This window comes from Tamandua tetradactyla, chromosome 2 (assembly GCF_023851605.1).
Source record: "Tamandua tetradactyla isolate mTamTet1 chromosome 2, mTamTet1.pri, whole genome shotgun sequence".
Taxonomy (NCBI): domain Eukaryota; kingdom Metazoa; phylum Chordata; class Mammalia; order Pilosa; family Myrmecophagidae; genus Tamandua; species Tamandua tetradactyla.
Genome location: NC_135328.1, coordinates 99631304 through 99649886, shown reverse-complemented (window position 1 = coordinate 99649886; position 18583 = coordinate 99631304). Strand labels below are relative to the sequence as shown.

The 18583-nt window shown below is 37.4% G+C and overlaps 1 protein-coding gene across 4 annotated transcripts in view; it reads left to right on the top strand.

Moving 5' to 3' along the window:
- PTAR1 (protein prenyltransferase alpha subunit repeat containing 1) overlaps nt 1-17540 on the top strand; it is a 76220-nt gene extending 58680 nt beyond the window's left edge. For 3 of the 4 annotated variants that reach the window (XM_077148392.1, XM_077148396.1, XM_077148393.1), the window contains 2 exons: nt 13679-13983; nt 16084-17540. In XM_077148392.1, the coding sequence (XP_077004507.1) occupies nt 13679-13983; nt 16084-16426 (648 nt within the window). In that variant the 3' untranslated portion in view covers nt 16427-17540. The remainder of the gene's footprint in view (nt 1-13678; nt 13984-16083) is intronic. The other variant, XM_077148397.1, reaches the window with a different exon arrangement.
- The last annotated feature ends 1043 nt before the right edge of the window (nt 17541-18583 follow it).

Sequence of the window (18583 nt, the reverse complement as noted above, 5' to 3'; positions counted from 1 at the left end):
TTAAAGTCTGGCAGCGTGAGACCTCCAACTTCGTTTTTTTTTCCTCAAGATATTTTTAGCAATTTGGGGCACCCTGCCCTTCCAGATAAATTTGCTTATTGGTTTTTCTATTTCTGAAAAATAAGTTGTTGGGATTTTGATTGGTATTGCATTGAGTCTGTAAATCAATTTAGGTAGGATTGACATCTTAACTATATTTAGTCTTCCAATCCATGAACACGGTATGCCCTTCCATCTATTTAGGTCTTCTGTGATTTCTTTTAACAGTTTTTTGTAGTTTTCTTTATATAGGTTTTTTGTCTCTTTAGTTAAATTTATTCCTAGGTATTTTATTCTTTTAGTTGCGATTGTAAATGGGATTCGTTTCTTGATTTCCCCCTCAGCTTGTTCATTGCTAGTGTATAGAAACACTACAGATTTTTGAATGTTGATCTTGTAACCTGCTACTTTGCTGTACTCATTTATTAGCTCTAGTAGTTTTGTTGTGGATTTTTCCGGGTTTTTGACGTATAGTATCATATCATCTGCAAACAGTGATAGTTTTACTTCTTCCTTTCCAATTTTGATGCCTTGTATTTCTTTTTCTTATCTAATTGCTCTGGCTAGAACCTCCAGCACAATGTTGAATAATAGTGGTGATAGTGGACATCCTTGTCTTGTTCCTGATCTTAGGGGGAAAAGTTTTCAATTTTTCCCCATTGAGGATGATATTAGCTGTGGGTTTTTCATATATTCCCTCTATCATTTTAAGGAAGTTCCCTTGTATTCCTATCCTTTGAAGTGTTTTCAACAGGAAAGGATGTTGAATCTTGTCAAATGCCTTCTCTGCATCAATTGAGATGATCATGTGATTTTTCTGCTTTGATTTGTTGATATGGTGTATTACATTAATTGATTTTCCTATGTTGAACCATCCTTGCATACGTGGGATGAATCCTACTTGGTCATGATGTATAATTCTTTTAATCTGTTGCTGGATTCGATTTACTAGAATTTTGTTGAGGATTTTTGCATCTATATTCATTAGAGAGATTGGTCTGTAGTTTTCTTTTTTTGTAATATCTTTGCCTGGTTTTGGTATGAGGGTGATGTTGGCTTCATAGAATGAATTAGGTAGTTTTCCCTCCACTTCAATTTTTTTGAAGAGTTCGAGCAGAGCATACTAATTCTTTCTTGAATGTTTGGTAGAATTCACATGTGAAGCCGTCTGGTCCTGGACTTTTCTTTTTTGGAAGCTTTTGAATGACTGATTCAATTTCTTTACTTGTGATTGATTTTTTGAAGTCATCTATTTCTTCTTGATTCAAAGTTGGTTGTTCATGCCTTTCTAGGAACTTGTCCATTTCATCTACATTGTTGTATTTATTAGCGTAAAGTTGTTCATAGTATCCTGTTATTACCTCCTTTATTTCTGTGAGGTCAGTGGTTATGTCTCCTCTTCCATTTCTGATTTTATTTATTTGCATCCTCTCTCTTCTTCTTTTTGTCAATCTTGCTAAGTGCCCATCAATCTTATTGATTTTCTCATAGAACCAACTTCTGGTCTTATTGATTTTCTCTATTGTTTTCATGTTTTCAATTTCATTTATCTCTGCTCTAATCTTTGTTATTTCTTTCCTTTTGCTTGCTTTGGGGTTAGTTTGCTGTTCTTTCTCCAGTTCTTCCAAGTGGACAGTTAATTCCTGCATTTTTGCCTTTTCTTCTTTTCTGATATAGGCATTTAGGGTAACAAATTTCCCTCTTAGCACTGCCTTTGCTGCGTCCCATAGGTTTTGATATGTTGTGTTTTCATTTTCGTTCGCCTCGAGATATTTACTAATTTCTCTTGTAATTTCTTCCTTGACCCACTCGTTGTTTAAGAGTGTGTTGTTGAGCCTCCACGTATTTGTGAATTTTCTGACACTCTGCCTATTATTGATTTCCAACTTCATTCCTTTATGATCCGAGAAAGTGTTGTGTATGATTTCAATCTTTTTAAATTTGTTGAGACTTGTTTTGTGACCCAGCATATGGTCTATCTTTGAGAATGATCCATGAGCACTTGAGAAAAAGGTGTATCCTGCTGTTGTTGGGTGTAATGTCCTATAAATCTCTGTTAAGTCTAGCTCATTTATTGTAATATTCAAATTCTCTGTTTCTTTATTGATCCTCTGTCTAGATGTTCTGTCCGTTGATGAGAGTGGCGAATTGAAGTCTCCAACTATTATGGTAGATGTGTCTGTTTCCCTTTTCAGTGATTGCAGTGTATTCCTCAGGTATTTTGGGGCATTCTGATTCGGTGCGTAAATATTTATGAATGTTATGTCTTGTTGAATTGTTCCTTTTATCAGTAGATAGTATACTTCTTTGTCTCTTTTAACTGTTTTACATTTGAAGTGTAATTTGTTGGATATTAGTATAGCTACTCCTGCTCTTTTCTGGTTGTTATTTGCATGAAATATCTTTTCCCAGCCTTTCACTTTCAACCTATGTTTATCTTTGGGTCTAAGATGTGTTACCTGTAGACAGCATATAGAAGGATCCTGTTTTTTAATCCATTCTGCCAGTCTATGTCTTTTGATTGGGGAGTTCAATCCATTAACATTTAGTGTTATTACTGTTTGGGTAGTACTTTCCTCTACCATTTTGCCTTTTGTATTTTATATGTCATATCTAATTTTCCTTCTTTCTGCATTCTTCTCCATACCTCTCTCTTCTGTCTTTTCGTATCAGTCTCTAGTGCTCCCTTTAGTATTTCTTGCAGAGCTGGTCTCTTGGTCACGAATTCTCTCAGTGACTTTTTGTCTGAAAATGTTTTAATTTCTCCCTCATTTTTGAAGGACAATTTTGCTGGGTGTAGAATTCTTGGTTGGCAGTTTTTCTCTTTTACTCATTTAAATATATCATCCCACTGTCTTCTTGCCTCCATGGTTTCTGCTGAGAAATCTACACATAATCTTATTGGGTTTCCCTTGTATGTGATGGATTGCTTTTTTCTTGCTGCTTTCAAGATCCTCTCTTTCTCTTTGACCTCTGACATTCTCACTAGTAAGTAGTGTCTTGGAGAACGTCTATTTGGATCTATTCTTTTTGGGGTGCGCTGCACTTCTTGGATCTGTAATTTTAGGTCTTTCATAAGAGTTGGGAGATTTTCAGTGATAATTTCTTCCATTAGTTTTTCTCCTCCTTTTCCCTTCTCTTCTCCTTCCAGGACACCCACAACACGTATATTTGTGCGCTTCATTTTACCATTCAGTTCCCTGAGTCACTGCTCATATTTTTCCATTCTTTTCCCTATAGTTTCTGTTTCTTTTTGGATTTCAGATGTTCCATCCTCCAGTGCACTAATCCTAACCTCTGTGTCTTGAAATCTGCCATTGCAGGTTTCCATTGTTTTTTTCATCTCTTCTACTGTATCTTTCATTTCCATAAGTTCTGTGATTTGTTTTTTCAGACTTTCCATTTCTTCTTTTTGTTCATTCCTTGCCTTCTTCAAGTCCTCCCTCAATTCATTGATTTGGTTTTTTTTTTTTTTGTTTTTTTTTTTTAAACATTTTCTTGTTTTTATTATATTTTGTTTGTTTGTTTGTTTTTTACATGGGCTGGGGCCGGGAATCGAACCGGGGTCCTCCGGCATGGCAGGCAAGCACTCCTGCCCGCTGAGCCACCGCGGCCCGCCCATCAATTCATTGATTTGGTTTTTGATGAGATTTTCCATTTCTGTTCGTATATCCTGAATTAATTGTTTCAGCTCCTGTATCTTATTTGAACTATTGGTTTGTTCCTTTGACTGGGCCATATCTTCAGTTTTCCTGGTGTGATTTGTTATTTTTTGCTGGTGTCTAGACATTTAATTACCTTAATTAGTTTATTCTGGAGATTGCTTTCACTTATCTTACCTAGGTTATTCTTGCTAGATGAGTTTGTTGTCTATCTGTTCTTTGACCTTCAGTTCAGCTTTCTCTGGGCCTCTAGCTTAAGTTTTGTTTAACAGAGGGTAATTTTTCAGTTCTTGTTTTCTTGTTTCTTGTCCTGCTTGTAAGGTACCTTTTCCCTCCCCACCCTTAGGAGGGTCTACATAGGTATTACAGACTCCAGCTGGGTTTCCCGGACTAAACTGACCTCCTATCAGGGGGAAGGAGTCACCTGCATCAATTTTCCCTGAGGGTCAGACCCAGCAGGTTGAAAGACTTTCCTGGGAAATCTCTGGGCTCTGTTTTTCTTATCCTGCCCAGTATGTGGCGCTTGCCTGCCTGCGGGTCCCACCAGCAAAAGATGTTGTGGCTCCTTTAACTTTGGAAGGCTCTCCCTGCTGGGGGCGTGGTGCAGACAGAGGAGAGGTTGTAGGCTGGTTTTAATGGCTTCAAACTGCCAAGCCCTGGGGTGTGAATTCCTTGAGAGAGGAATTCCACCTAAGTTGGGCTTCACCCCTCCCCTGGGGAACAGGCGGGAGACAGCCCTGAAACCAGTCTGTTTCTGCCTATGCCTGGGGCAGTTGCAGCCCGACTAATCCCAGCGCTGAATCCAGAGGCAGCCAAGCTTCTGTAGAAGCAGCCACAAAAACTTCCGTTTCGTCCCCTTCCCTCTTTTTCAGTTAGCCCAATAAGCGACCTCCGCCTTGACCAGTTTCGCCTGAGCTGGGGGCCTATTTTTAGTAGTCAGAATTTGTTTATTAATGCCACAATTGGTGTTTGGTTGGACTCAGTCCCTGCTATTGTTAGAGTGTCTTTCGTTTCCTTCTGGGAAGCCGTCTATGGGGGAGGGGCGCCGGCTGCCGCAGCTTGGGGAACTCACAGTTCCGGAGACTCGCAGCCGATCCAGCTGGTCCAGACTGGGGTATGCTGTGTATTCGGTCACTTTTGTGACTCCGGGAGCTGTTCTGTACTGTTTCTGGTTGTTTAGTAGTTGTTCTGGAGGACGAACTAAAATGCACACATTGCTAAGCTGCCATCTTGGCCCCTCCTCTGGGGCATCACTCTGGACAAACTAACAAAATCTCTTGTCCTACTCAAGGTTCCATGTACTTATGGTGTTCAGTTAAGCTGTCAGCATAAGTTATATTAGGGAATACACTAATCAAAATATAAATTTTGTACCAAATAAACATTTTTTGCTTTAGTCTCACACATCAGTTGAAATTTTAAAGTATTAATTACCATCTATTTTCAGCACGCTGCAGTAATGACATTTCTCATGCAAAAGCATTTTTTAAATGTGTACATTTAGTCACTATCATTATACACTCTAGGCATTCCTAGATTATACCATCTCAGTCTATATCGTCTATCTTTCTTTCTGATTTCATTTGTGCCCCCAGCCCTCCTCCCTCTATCATTCTCACATTCAGCTTCATTCAGTGTTTTAACCTATTTCTATTACAGTTAGGTAGTATTGTGCTGTCCATTTCTGAGTTTTTATATTCAGTCCTGTTTCACAATCTGTATCCCTTCCGCTCCAGTTACCCAGTAACTTACCCTATTTCTGTCTCCTGATGGTCTCTGTTACCAATGAAATTTTCCAGGTTTATTCACAAATGTCAGTTCATATCAGTGAGACCATACAGCATTTGTCGTTTTGTTTCTGGCTAATCTCACTCAGCATAATTTCCTTAAGGTCCATTCATGTTGTTACATACTTCATAACTTTATTCTGTCTTACAGCTGCATAATATTCCATTGTATGTATATACCACAGTTTGTTTAGCCACTCGTCTGTTCATGGACATTTTGGCTGTTTCCATCTCTTTGCAATTGTAAATAATGCTGCTATAAACATTGGTATGCAAATGTCCGTTTGTGTCCTTACCTTTATGTCCTCTGAGTAGATACCTAGCAATCGTATTGCCGGGTCGTATGGCAATTCAATTCTGTATTTAGCTTTTTGAGGAGCCGCCAAACTGCCTTCTACAGCGGTTGTACCATTTGACATTCCCACCAACAGTGGATAAGTGTGCCTGTTTCTTCACATCCTCTCCAGCACTTGTCATTTTCTGTTTTATTGATAATGGCCATTCTGTTGAGTGTGAGATGATATCTTATTGTGCTTTTGTAGTTTTGATTTGCATTTCTCTAATGCCCAGGGAAGTTGTGCATCTCTTCATGTGCTTTTTGGCCATTTGTATTTCCTCTTCTGAGAAGTGTCTGTTCAAGTCTTTTGACCATTTTGTAATTGGGTTGTCTGTCTTTTTGTTGTTGAGTTGAACAATCTCTGTAAACTCTGGTTACTGGACCTTTATCTGATACGTCGTTTCCAAATATTGTCTCCCATTGTGTAGACTGTCTTTTTACCTTCTTGACGAAGTTCTTTGATGTGCAAAAGTGTTTAATTTTGAGAAGTTCCCATTTATTTATTTATTTCTTCAATGCTCTTGCTTTGGGTGTAAGGTCTAGAAAACCACCTCCAAGTATAAGATTTATAAGAGGGCGGGCCACGGTGGCTCAGCAGGCAAGAACGCTTGCCTGGAATGCCAGAGGACCCGGGTTCAATTTCCGATGCCTGCCCATGTATAAAAAAAAAAAGCTATCTAATGTTTTCATGGAGAAGATCATCCGAGGCCATTTGGCCCCCGTGTCTGGAGGCTGTCAGCTCATGAGGTCGCTTGTCAAAAATTTACTCAGTTGCAAGACTGCGATAGAACTAACAAACACTTTGACTGAAATTTCTCAAAGTTCATCTTGTGTGGGTGATCTGAAGTCAGTAGGAATTTGTAAACAGGGTAGCAAACAAGATATTTTTCTTCCATGTATACAATAATTTTTTTTAAAAAGTGCAATTTGCATTGCAGCAGTGTTCAATCATTTGCATAAGATTTAACATTTTTTATAATGAATGTAAACATTTTAACTTAATGGTACTTAAATAATTTAAAAGAAAAATGTTAACTTAGACATTCTTATGCTTCTTTTACAACTACACCCCGCTTCTCTATCTCCAGTTAAAGAAAAATATTTTAAGAACAAATCTTCTCTCAGGAAAATAGCCTTTCTCCATTTGTTAAGAATTTTTATACCAGAGCACCAATGTAACCCCCTTTATTTTACTGTCAAATATGTGCTAGGAAAATTGCAACAAACTTTTCTATCTAAGGGATAACATTTGAAAATACTCTGAGATATCTAGGGATCTTTAAACACTAAGATGAAGTCTATACGGTGTGACTAACCCACAGGCACGTTGGTTTACATTTATTTTTTTTAAATGGCATGTCATATGGAAACACCAGAGTTTTAAAAATAAAAGGGGTGTTGTTTTGTCTTCTAAAAAAAATAGATTTATAAGATATTTTCCTGCATTTACTTCTAACAGTTTTATGGTTTTAGATCTAATGTTTAGGTCTTTGATCCATTTCGAGTTAACTTTTGTAAAGGGTGTGCGATATGGGTCCTGTTTCATTCTTTGCATATGGATATCCAGTTCTCTAGGCACCATTTATGAAGTAACTGTTCTGTCCCAGGTGAGTTGGCTTGACTGCCTTATCAAAGATCAGTTGTCCATAGATGAGAGGGTCTATATCTGAACACTCTAATCTATTCCATTGGTCAGTATATCTATTTTTATGCCAGTACCATGCTGTTTTGACCACTGTAGCTTCATAATATGCCTTAAAGTCAGGTAGCGTGAGACCGCCAACTTTTTTTTTTTTTTCAGGATACTTTTAGCAATTCGGGGCACCCTGCCCTTCCAGATAAATTTGGTTATTGGTTTTTCTATTTCTGAAAAGTAAGTTTTGGGGATTTTAATTGGTATTGCATTGAATCTGTAAATCAGTTTAGGTAGAATTGACATCTTAACTATTTTAGTCTTCCAATCCATGAACACCCTTCCATTTATTTAGGCCTTTTGTGATTTCTTTTGACAATTTCTTGTAGTTTCCTTTGTATAGGTCTTTTGTCTCTTTAGTTAAATTTATTCCTAAATATTTTCTTCTTTTGGTTGCAGTTGTAAATGGAATTCTTTTCTTGATTTCCCCCTAAGATTGCTCATTACTAGTGTATAGAAACACTACAGATTTTTGAGTGTTGATCTTGTAACCTGCCACTTTGCTGTACTCATTTATTAGCTCTAGTAGTTTTGCTGTGTATTTTTCAGGGTTTTCAATTTATAGTATCATCATCTGCAAACAGTGAGTTTTACTTCTTCCTTTCCAATTTTGATGCCTTGTCTTTCTTTTTCTTGTCTAATTGCTCTGGCTAGAACCTCCAACACAATGCTGAATAACAGTGGTGATAGTGGACATCTTGTCTTGTTCCTGATCTTAGGGGGAAAGTTTTCAGTTTTTCCCCATTGAGGATCATGTTAACTGTGGGTTTTTCATATATTCCCTTTATCATTTCGAGGAAGTTCCCTTCTGTTCCTATCCTTTGAAGTGTTTTCAACAGGAATGGATGTTGAATTTTGTCAAATGCCTTTTCTGCATCAAATGATATGATCATGTGGTTTTTCTGCTTTGATTTGTTGATATGGTGTATTACATTGATTGAATCCTTATGTTGAACCATCCTTGCATACCTGTGATATAATTCTTTTAATGTGTTTCTGGATTAGATTTGCTAGAATTTTGTTCAGGATTTTTATATCTGTATTCGTTAGAGAGATTGGTCTGTAGTTTTCTTTTTTTGTAATATCTCTGTCTGGCATTGGTATGAGGGTGATGTTCGCTTCATAGAATGAGTTAGGTAGCTTTCCCTCTTCAATTTTTTGGAAGAGTTTGAGCAGAATTGGTACTAATTCTTTCTGGAATGTTTGGTAGAATTCACATGTGAAGCCATCTGGTCCTGGAGTTTTCTTTTTGGGGAGCTTCTTAATGACTGATTCAATTTGTTTACTTGTGGTTGGTTTGTTGAGGTCATCTATTTCTTCTCAAGTAAATGTGGGTTGTTCATGCCTTTCTAGGAAGTTGTCCATTTCATCTACACTGTCGAGTTTATTAGCATAAAGTTGTTCATAGTATCCTCTCATTACTTCCCCTATTTCTGCAGGGTCAATGGTTATGTCTCTTCTTCCATTTCTGATTTTATTTATTTGCATCCTCTCTCTTCTTCTTTTTGTTAGCCTCACTAAGGGTCCATCAATCTTATTGATTTTCTCGTAGAAATAAGCTCTAGTTTTGTTGATTTTCTTGATTGTTTTCATGTTCTCAGTTTCATTTATTTCTGCTCTAATCTTCATTATTTCTTTCCTTTTGCTTGCTTTAGGGTTAGTTTGCTGTTCTTTCTCTAGTTCTTCCAAGTGGACAGTTTATTCCTTGATTTTTGCTCTTCTTTTTTGATATAGGCATTTAGGGCAATAAATTTCCCTCCTAACACTGCCTTTGTTGAATCCCATAAGTTTTGATATGTTGTGTTTTCATTTTCATTTGCCTTGAGATATTTACTGATTTCTCTTGTAATTTCTTCCTTGACCCACTGATTGTTTTAAGAATGTGTTGTTGTGCTTCTACATATTTGTGAATTTTCTGGCACTCTTCCTATGATTGATTTCCAGCTTCATTCCTTCATGATCTGAGAAAGTGTTTTGTATGATTTCAATATTTTTTAATTTATTGAGACTTGCTTTGTGACCCAGCATACGGTCTATCCTTGAGAATGATCCATGAGCACTTGAGAAAAAGGTGTATCCTACTGTTGTGGGTGTAATGTTCTATAAATGTCTGTTAAGTCTAGCTCATTTATTGTATTATTCAAATTCTCTGTTTCTTTATTGATCCTCTGTCTAGATATTCTGTCCATTGATGAGAGTCTGGAATTGAAGTCTCCAACTGTTATGGAAGATGTGTCTATTTCCCTTTTCAATGTTTTCAGTGTTTGCCGCATGTATTTTGGAGGAGTCTGACTCAGTCCATAAATATTTATGATTGTTATGTCGTCTTGTTGAATTGTTCCTTTTATTAATACATAGTGACTTCTTTGTCTCTTAACTGTTTTACATTTGAAGTCTGATTTGTTGGATATTAGTATAGCTACTCCTGCTGTTTTCTGATTGTTATTTGCATGAAACATCTTTTTCCAACCTTCAACTTTCAACCTATGTTTATGCTTGGGTCTAAGATGTGTTTCCTGTAGGCAGCATATAGATGCACCCTGTTTTTTAATCCATTCTGCCAGGCTTTGTCTTTTGATTGGGTAGTTTAATCCATTAACATTTAGTCTTATTACTGTACGGGTAGTACTTTCTTCTACCAGTATGCCTTTTGGATTTTATATGTCATATCTAATTTTTCTTCTGTTTACCTATACTGATAGTCTTGCTTTCTACACTCTTCTCCACACCTCACTCTCCCGTCTTTTCGTATCTGCCTCTAGTGCTCCCTTTAGTATTTCTTGCAGAGCTGGTCTCTTGGTCACAAATTCTCTCAGTGATTTTTTGTCTGAAAATGTTTTAATTTCTCCCTCATTTTTGAAGGACAGTTTTGCTGGATATAGACTTCTTGATTGGCAGTTTTTCTCTTTTAGTAATTTAAATATATCATTTCACTGTCTTCTCACCTCCATGGTTTCTGCTGAGAAATCTACACATAGTCTTATTGAGCTTCACTGTATATGATGGATTACTTTTCTCTTGCTGCTTTCAAGATTCTCTCTTTCTCTTTGATCTCTGACATTCTGATTAGTAAGTGTCTTGACGTACATCTGTTTGGATCTATTCTGTTTGAGGCATGCTGGACTTGTTGGATCTGTAATTTTAAGTCTTTCGTAAGAGTTGGGAAATTTTCAGTGATAATTTCCTCCTTAGTTTTTCTCTTCCTTTTCCCTTCTCTTCTCCTTCTTGGACACCCACAACACGTGTATTTGTGTGCTTCATATTGTCATTCAATTCTCTGAGTCCCTGCTTATATTTTTCCATTTTTTTCCCTATATTTTCTTTTGCTTGTCAGATTTCAGATATTCCATCCTCCAGTTCACTGATCCTGTCTTCTGCCCCCCGAAATCTAGCATCATAAGTTTCCATTGTATTTTTCATCTCTTCTACTTTGCCTTTCATTCCCATAAGTTTTGCGATTTGTTTTTTCAGACTTCTGCTTTCTCCTTTTTGTTCATTCCTTGCCTTCTTTATATCTTCCCTCAATTCATTGATTTGGTTTTTAATGAGGTTTTCCATGTCTGTTCATATATTCTAAATTAATTGTTTCAACTCCTGTATTTCATTTGAACTGTTGGTTTCTTCCTTTCACTGGGCCATATCTTCCATTTTCCTAGTGTGATTTGTTATTTTTTGCTAGCTCCCAGGCATTTAATTACCTTAATTAGTTTATTCTGGAGATTTCTTTCACTTCTTTTACCTAGGGTTTTCTTGCTGGATGAATTTGTTGCCTGTCTGTTCTTTGACATTCAGTTCAGCTTATTCTGGACCACTAGCTTAGATTTTGTTTAACAGAGGAGAATTTTTCAGTTCTTGCTTTTTTTTTCTTGCCCTGCTTGTATGGTGCCTTCCCCCCCTCCCCACCCTTAGGTGGGTATACTTATCTATTATAGACCCCAGCCGGATTTTCCCAGACCAAACTGGCCTGCTGTCGGGTAAAGAGTCATCTGCGTTGGTTTTCCCTGAGGCTGACTCCAGCAGGTTGAAAGACTTTCCTGTGAAGTCTCTGGACTCTGTTTTTCTTATCCTGCCCAGTATGTGGTGCTTGTCTGCCTACAGGTCCCACCAGCATAAGATGATGAGGTACCTTTAACTTTGGTAAATCCTCCCTGCTGGGGGCGTGGTAGAGACAGAGGAGAGAGGTTGTAGGCGGGTTTTAATGGCTTCAAATTACTAAACCCTGGTTTCTGAATTTCTTGAGGGAGGGATTCCACCTGAGTTGGGCCTCACCCCTCCCCTTGGGAAGGCATAGGCTCCAGACAAGCTCTCAAACAAGCTTGTTTCTGCCTATGCCTCGGGCAGTTGCAGCCTGAGAAGCCCTACTGCTGTATCCAAATGCAGTCAAGCCTTTGTAGATACAGCCACAAAAACCTGTTTCTTTTTCTGTCAGCCCTGCCCGCTTGGCACCGGGGCAAAAATCAGCAACCTCTGCTTTGACCAGGTTCACCTGAGCTGGGGGCCTATTTTTAATAGTCAAAATTTGTGAATTAATTCCACACTTGAAACTTTGTTGCACTGAACCCCTGCTGCTGGTAAAGTCCCTTCCCTTTCCCCTCTGGAAAGCAGCCTGTGGTGGAGGGGCACCGGCCTCCACGGTTTGGGGAATTTACAGTTCTGGCGGGACTTGCGGCCAGTCCAGCTGGTCCAGATTGGGGTACACTGTGTGTCTGGTCACTGACGTGGCCCCGGGAGCTGTTCTGTACTGTTCCTGGTTATTTAGAAACTGTTCTGGAGGACAGACTAAATCGCACACCTTGCTAAGCCACCATCTTGGCACTTCCCCTGGAAGTAAGTAATCTTATCCCTTTGTACTAGTCACTCATTCTTTAAATTGTTCATTCATTCATAAAATGCTTACATACCCAGTCTGATGCCAGTGGCTATAGGTGGATGGAAACATCAATGAGGGATGAATAAAGATCTTAAAGAACTTAGAGTTTAGTGCGGATAAAAAGTTGTACAAAAACATTTTATAATGTATGTGGTGGAACACACAAGTACTGTGGAGGTTCTGAAGAGAGAAAGATTTCGTTTAGCCAGAGGGACTGTGAGAAGTAGAGAGGGGAAAGGATCTTGGTACAGGAGAAAACATTAGACCAAAACCTTTGAATAGTAGGTAAAAGAAATTAATTGGCATTATGCTTTCTATAGTGATCACTGTTCACAAGTGTATGTCTTTTTTATTCCCCCCTCAGCTGGTCTGAAAACCCTCTGGTGAAATGTGGTAGGCCTTCAATATACCCTTTACTGATCAAAACCCATGTGTATTTGATATCTCCCCAGGACACTGCCAGATAACTTATTTTTTCATAGCTGTAGCCTTTCTTTTTATTATTCTATTTGAAATGCAAACTAAAGATTTGTAGTCTTGTTCATACAAAGATTTAAACAATTCACCACTGAATTTTATTTCATGTTTCTTACGAACCCATATTTCATTGATGTCAAATGCACTTGAGATCAGTAGTGAAAATCATGAGCTCTTGAAAAATCCTATTATATCATTTACACATCATGTTTTTGTACCAGGCCTTTAGAATTAAGTAGTGAACAAAACAGACATAGTCCCTGCCCTCAGGGCACTTACAGGAAAGAACAAATAATTACATTGAGTCTTTTGTTGAACAAATAATATGTTAGATATAGTATAGATGTGTTCACTGTAAAAGAAAGTAATGTGAATTTGTATTTTTCCCTCCTCGTTAACTTTATTTGTAAGTAAACACTCTAACGTGTATCATTATTTTAGAATTTGGCTTTCTTTGTGTATGCCAATCAAAATGCGGTTAATTAAGATCCAAGAAAGGAGCGAAAAATAAGCCCTTAAATTTTGTGACTTTTAAAACAAAATATCATCTTATCACTTTATAAGGGAAAGAGGGAACTAGTATTTATTGAGCTTATACAGTGATTGCACTATGCTAGACATTGTATATAAATAATACCATTTAATGCTTAAATTAACTTTAGGTAGATGGCCTTACCCTCATCTTACAGCAGTGTACAAGGAAATCAGCAATATTGGTAGGGATAGTGAAACAAAAAGAAATCTAAGACATTAGCAAAGACAGCAAAATATGAGAATGCCTCTTTTCATTTAACTTTTTTTTCTTCCTACAAGATTCTTCTTGATGAACTGTCTTCAACTAAACATTGGGCATCCATACACGTTTCAGACCACAGTGGATTTCACTACCGCCACTTTTTGTTAAAGTCTTTGATTAGCCAAACTGTAATAGACAGTGCTGTGTTGGAGCAAAGCCCTTTGAGAAGTGAGCCAGCCCTCGTTCTTCCAAAAGATCAAGAAGAAGCAGGTTCAACAGAGGAACCAAGGGTAAATCTTCCCTATCTTCTAGAAGAAGAAGTTGAATTTAGCACTGATCTCATTGACACCTACCCAGGCCATGAAACACTGTGGTGTCATAGGTAAGAGAAGGAAAAAAGCCATGTTCTGCATGAAACCGTATGTCACGAGAGCCACAAAAGGTCTTTCATTTTATTTCTGTCTACTTGGGTAAATATGGTATTCACATTGTGGAGTTTTGCCTGAATGAATGAAAAGGAGTTTGTTTTATCATGTCATCATCAGTATGAGGTTCTTCACTCAGACTTTTGGCCATTGCTCAGGACAGTGGTATTTACTCTTGACTGCAAAAAAAACAAAAACTACCAGAATAAAACAAAAGTTTCTGAGCTCCTTTTTTGGAGATTCTGATAGTTAGCATATTTGGGATGGGGTGCTACCATCTGCATTTAAAAAACAAGCAGAAAATCCTAACATAATTGCTCTTGACACTTTTTGTTTATTAAAAGACAGTAAAAGATAGCTTTTCTTTGGGAGGGGTACGAAACTAGTAGGAAGGAGTGATGAAAGGATTAGCAACGTAACTTTAAATCTGAGACATTTGACAGTAATGTAAATTTCGTGTTGGAATGAAGTCAGGTATGTGAACCCTTTGCTTGGAGGTTATTTGAGGGGGAAGGCGGATGGTGGGATAATCCTCCACTTTAGAACACATCTGTCTTCATAAATATGGGTTCTATTTCAGGCCATAGGACTCTATTTGTAAACAAAAGACCTACCTGTGGTAGGCAGGCGGAAAGAAGTTTTAAAATTTGTATATATTCAAAGTTACAGAGAATTTTCTGTTTCCCGCAATGTAGCCTGTCTTCTAGGCTATTTGAAGAGGTTTGTTTGGTTAACTATTTCCATGCTGAATGTATTCAGAGGATAGAAGATTACCCCTTTAGGCACGTTCAAACATAGATAATTCTTTTTGTTCTTAAAACTAAGACTTTTGTTCTACATATTCAAGTGAAAAGATCTTAACTTGCAAGTTGTTTTATTGTTACAATTTTTTTTTTTTGCTATTTGTGTTGAAGCGCATTAATAGTAAGGCTCAGAGATTTTTTTTTTAATTGTGTTTGTGAGATAGGTAGATTAATGAAGTAGAAACTTTCTTTGTTCATATAAAGATTAAATGGAATTTGGGCATGAGGAGAAAGGGAAGGAGATAGTTGGGATGGCCTAAATATGTAACACAGTCCAGTATTCCACTGTTAGCTCATTGCCCCTTAAGCAGCTTATCTGTCCTTTTAGTTTTATCCTCTATTAAATGAGCACATTATATACTCCCTGTCTACTCTAGACTATGCTTGGAAAATGAGTTAGAATAATCTCTTAAGGGCTTAGGGTTACTACTATGAAAGATGAGATATAACAACTTAGAATTTATGTCGTTTACCTTATTGTATACAGTAGATATGCACCCCCACTGAATGAAAAATTTTGAAGATTTGGCACATGTTTTTGTTTTTCATCAACACCACCTGGTGATTTTAAGGACAGGGAAACTTCTGCCCTTAGAGAGAAAGAACGGGAAGTGTGTATTTTAACACGCGTTGCAGAAAACCCAGCACATCTCCACTGCTTGTGGATTTTTAAGGAGGCTGTAGTGATGGATTCATGGGAAAGTTCTGTTAGTTTCTACATAACAATAATAACTTCAGCCGATCAGATCTGTTGTGCTTATTAATGCCAGTATTGGGGGGAAAGCCATGGATTAAGTCTTTAGAAGAGCTATTTAATCCCCTGTCTCTGAACCTCTTGTCTTTTAGGATATCAGTAAGATTAGCTTGGAATTTTCTTTTGTTTTATACTTTATGGCAGAAATTGGGCTAAAACTGCTATTTCTTGTTTCATATTATAGTTACCAAAGAGTAATAACTCCAGGTCATTTTTGTCATCTTGGTAAATGTTTCTTGAAAACATTTGGGGTAGTGTTCTTTTTATAAATAAATCAGTAAGTAGGCTTATAAGGCTTATAAGTTGTCCAAATACCCAGAAGCTTTATCTCAGCTGTTTTTCATCCTTTCCCCAGATAAAACTCTGGGTAATGAAAGGAACAGTGGACTGAGTACTGTATGTTTAGAAATTATCAACATTTTTTTGTTATGAAAAGTTTTGACTTTGGAATGTGATTTTCTTTTCACTATTTTTTTCTTCCCCTCTTCCCTTTTTCACAGGCGGCATGTCTTCTACCTTCAGCATCACTTAAAAAGTAAGCTTCCTCACAGCATGACCCAGTTGTTGCCTGCAGACAGCCCCAGGGGGACTTTGAGTGACTTGCACGTCATCTCAGCAGGCCCCCACACATCTCAGGCAATGGAGGTGGATGGATTGAATGACTCCAGCAAGCAAAGCTATTCCCAGGAAATCAAACGACTGAAGCGGACCCCAGCTCCAGACTTCCTAGGCCTAGAAATGGAGCACAGGTTTATTGATCAAGTATTGTCTACCTGCCGGAATGTGGAGCAAGCCAGGTTTGCTAATGCATACAAGAAATGGCTGGTTACTTTGAGCCAGTGAAAGAGGCAGATGAGTCCTGCAAGTTTCCCCATTTAGTGCAATATAATTTTCCGTTCTTCTTTACATAGTTGCATGGACCATTTGCTATTATTGGCTAATCATTTGTGCTTCATCTTTGAATTAAAAATCCACAGTAAATCTTTCATTTTATTTATTAAGAACTGGCATTTCTTGGGGATAAAATAATTGTATAGTACCTTCCTGCTGAACAGTGAGTCTTAAATTTTTTCTTTTTAACTCCTCATCCTTTATATTTCTTCACATGGGGCTTCTTCTCATTCGATTCTCTTAATTGTTTCAAAGATCCCTTACCTCAGTGTAATTGCTACATAAGCTAATTGTTTTTTTAATAAAAAGTTTATATCGCAGTTCATCTTAAGAAGATTAACACAAATGTAAATGACCTGATCTAATTGTTGCTTTGAGAAACAAATGACTACGTGAATGGATATGTGAAAGTGCAACCAGTTCTCTTTCTCTAGCATGTTCTATTCAAGTTATAAACTAACATAACCAAAGTCAGAAGTATTGGGATTTTTATGAAAATCATGCTTCCAATATAATCCATTTTTTAAATGTTTATTTAAAAAAGAAACAAATTTTAAGAGCTTGTGTGATTCCAGTACTGGAAATTTATTTTTATTACTAGTTTTGATAGATTGCTTTTACCTCAGATTTGGTATATACCAAAAACACAATTCAGCCATTTTAAAAAAAACTTTTTTTCCCCTAAAAACCTGAAATACCATTTTGGTTATTACTTTACTTTTTTCTTCCAGGTGTATGTATAAAATCTTCCTTTTTAAAAATGTTTTTGTTATTTAGGATACCCAAGATAAACTACAAGTTTTGTGAGGTGACTGTTAGTTTACTGGCAAAAGCCAGGGGGAAAGAAAAGTTTAAATTAGTTCTTCAGTCTTTATTTTTAAAATATAAACAAGAACTTGACACTCAACTTATCAGGGATGAGGTACCAAAGTATCTACCATATAGCTGTATCTTATCTTTTCAGTAGCAAGGGCTGAGTTTTTTCAGGTTGATGAGGGTGAGGGTGGAGATAGGACCAGTAATTTCAACTTTCTTAATATATTTACCTCTTTATAAATGGTCTATGTTTCTTCTTTTTTTTTGCATGGGCAGGCACCGGGAATCAAACCCAAGTCTCCAGCATGGCAGGCGAGAGAGAACTCTGCCTGCTGAGCCCCCGTGGCCCACCACTATATTTCTTCTTTCCTGCGTATCTTTTTTCTTTATTTTCCCAATCTGTTCCATATTTTTTGTCAGTTTCATCTTTGTATATTTTTCCCTCTCTGTCTTATTTAAGGGATGCATAGTGAAGAAACAATTCTATTTGCTTTAAAGAAATACAGGGCGATGCAACGGTGGCTCAGTGGTAGAATTCTCGCCTGCTATGCCGGAGACCTGGGTTTGCTTCCTGTGGCCTGCCCATGCAAAAAAAAAAATGGAAAGAAAGAAATACAAATCCATAGGAAATCTGAACAAGAGCTGCCCCTCTAAGAGTTCCTTTAATGGTGGAAGCTTTCTGTTGTCTTTTGTGTGTGCAGAATGAAAGTATTAGTGGAGAAATAAGTGTGATACTCATGCTTTACCAGTTCTTCAGTTCTGCTTTTTACTTACTACGTCATCTGCAGGGTAATGAGAAACATGTAGGAAAAGGCAAACCACTCCTATCTCACTGTTAAAGTAACCCTGGACTTGATATAGATACAGACATATTGATATACCTTAACAGAAAAAAAAATAAGACTTTTCTTGGGATCTGGGTTTTGTCAGGTGGCAGACTATTGAGTGAACCTTAAAGACACCAAAAAAATTGTCCAGTCTGGCCCCAGAAGCTGTTCTTCTCTCTTGGGGCAAAAATTACAACTTTTTTAGCATTTAGGTGGGAAAATAATTGCCATTTTGAATATAATTCCATGGCCCTTTGTATATAAACTGTACTTAGATGAGATATTCGTGAATCAAATACCTCAGGGTCTGTCTAGATCTCTATAGATAAAATCATTTGCTAATAGTTTTCAGCTGCTGGAGAGAGAGAGAGAAAAAAAGAAAAACATAGAGAAGATAGGATAGGTTCAGCCCATTCCACTGATACGTGGTGTCAAACTCTGCCTTACTCATTATTACTTTTTCCAT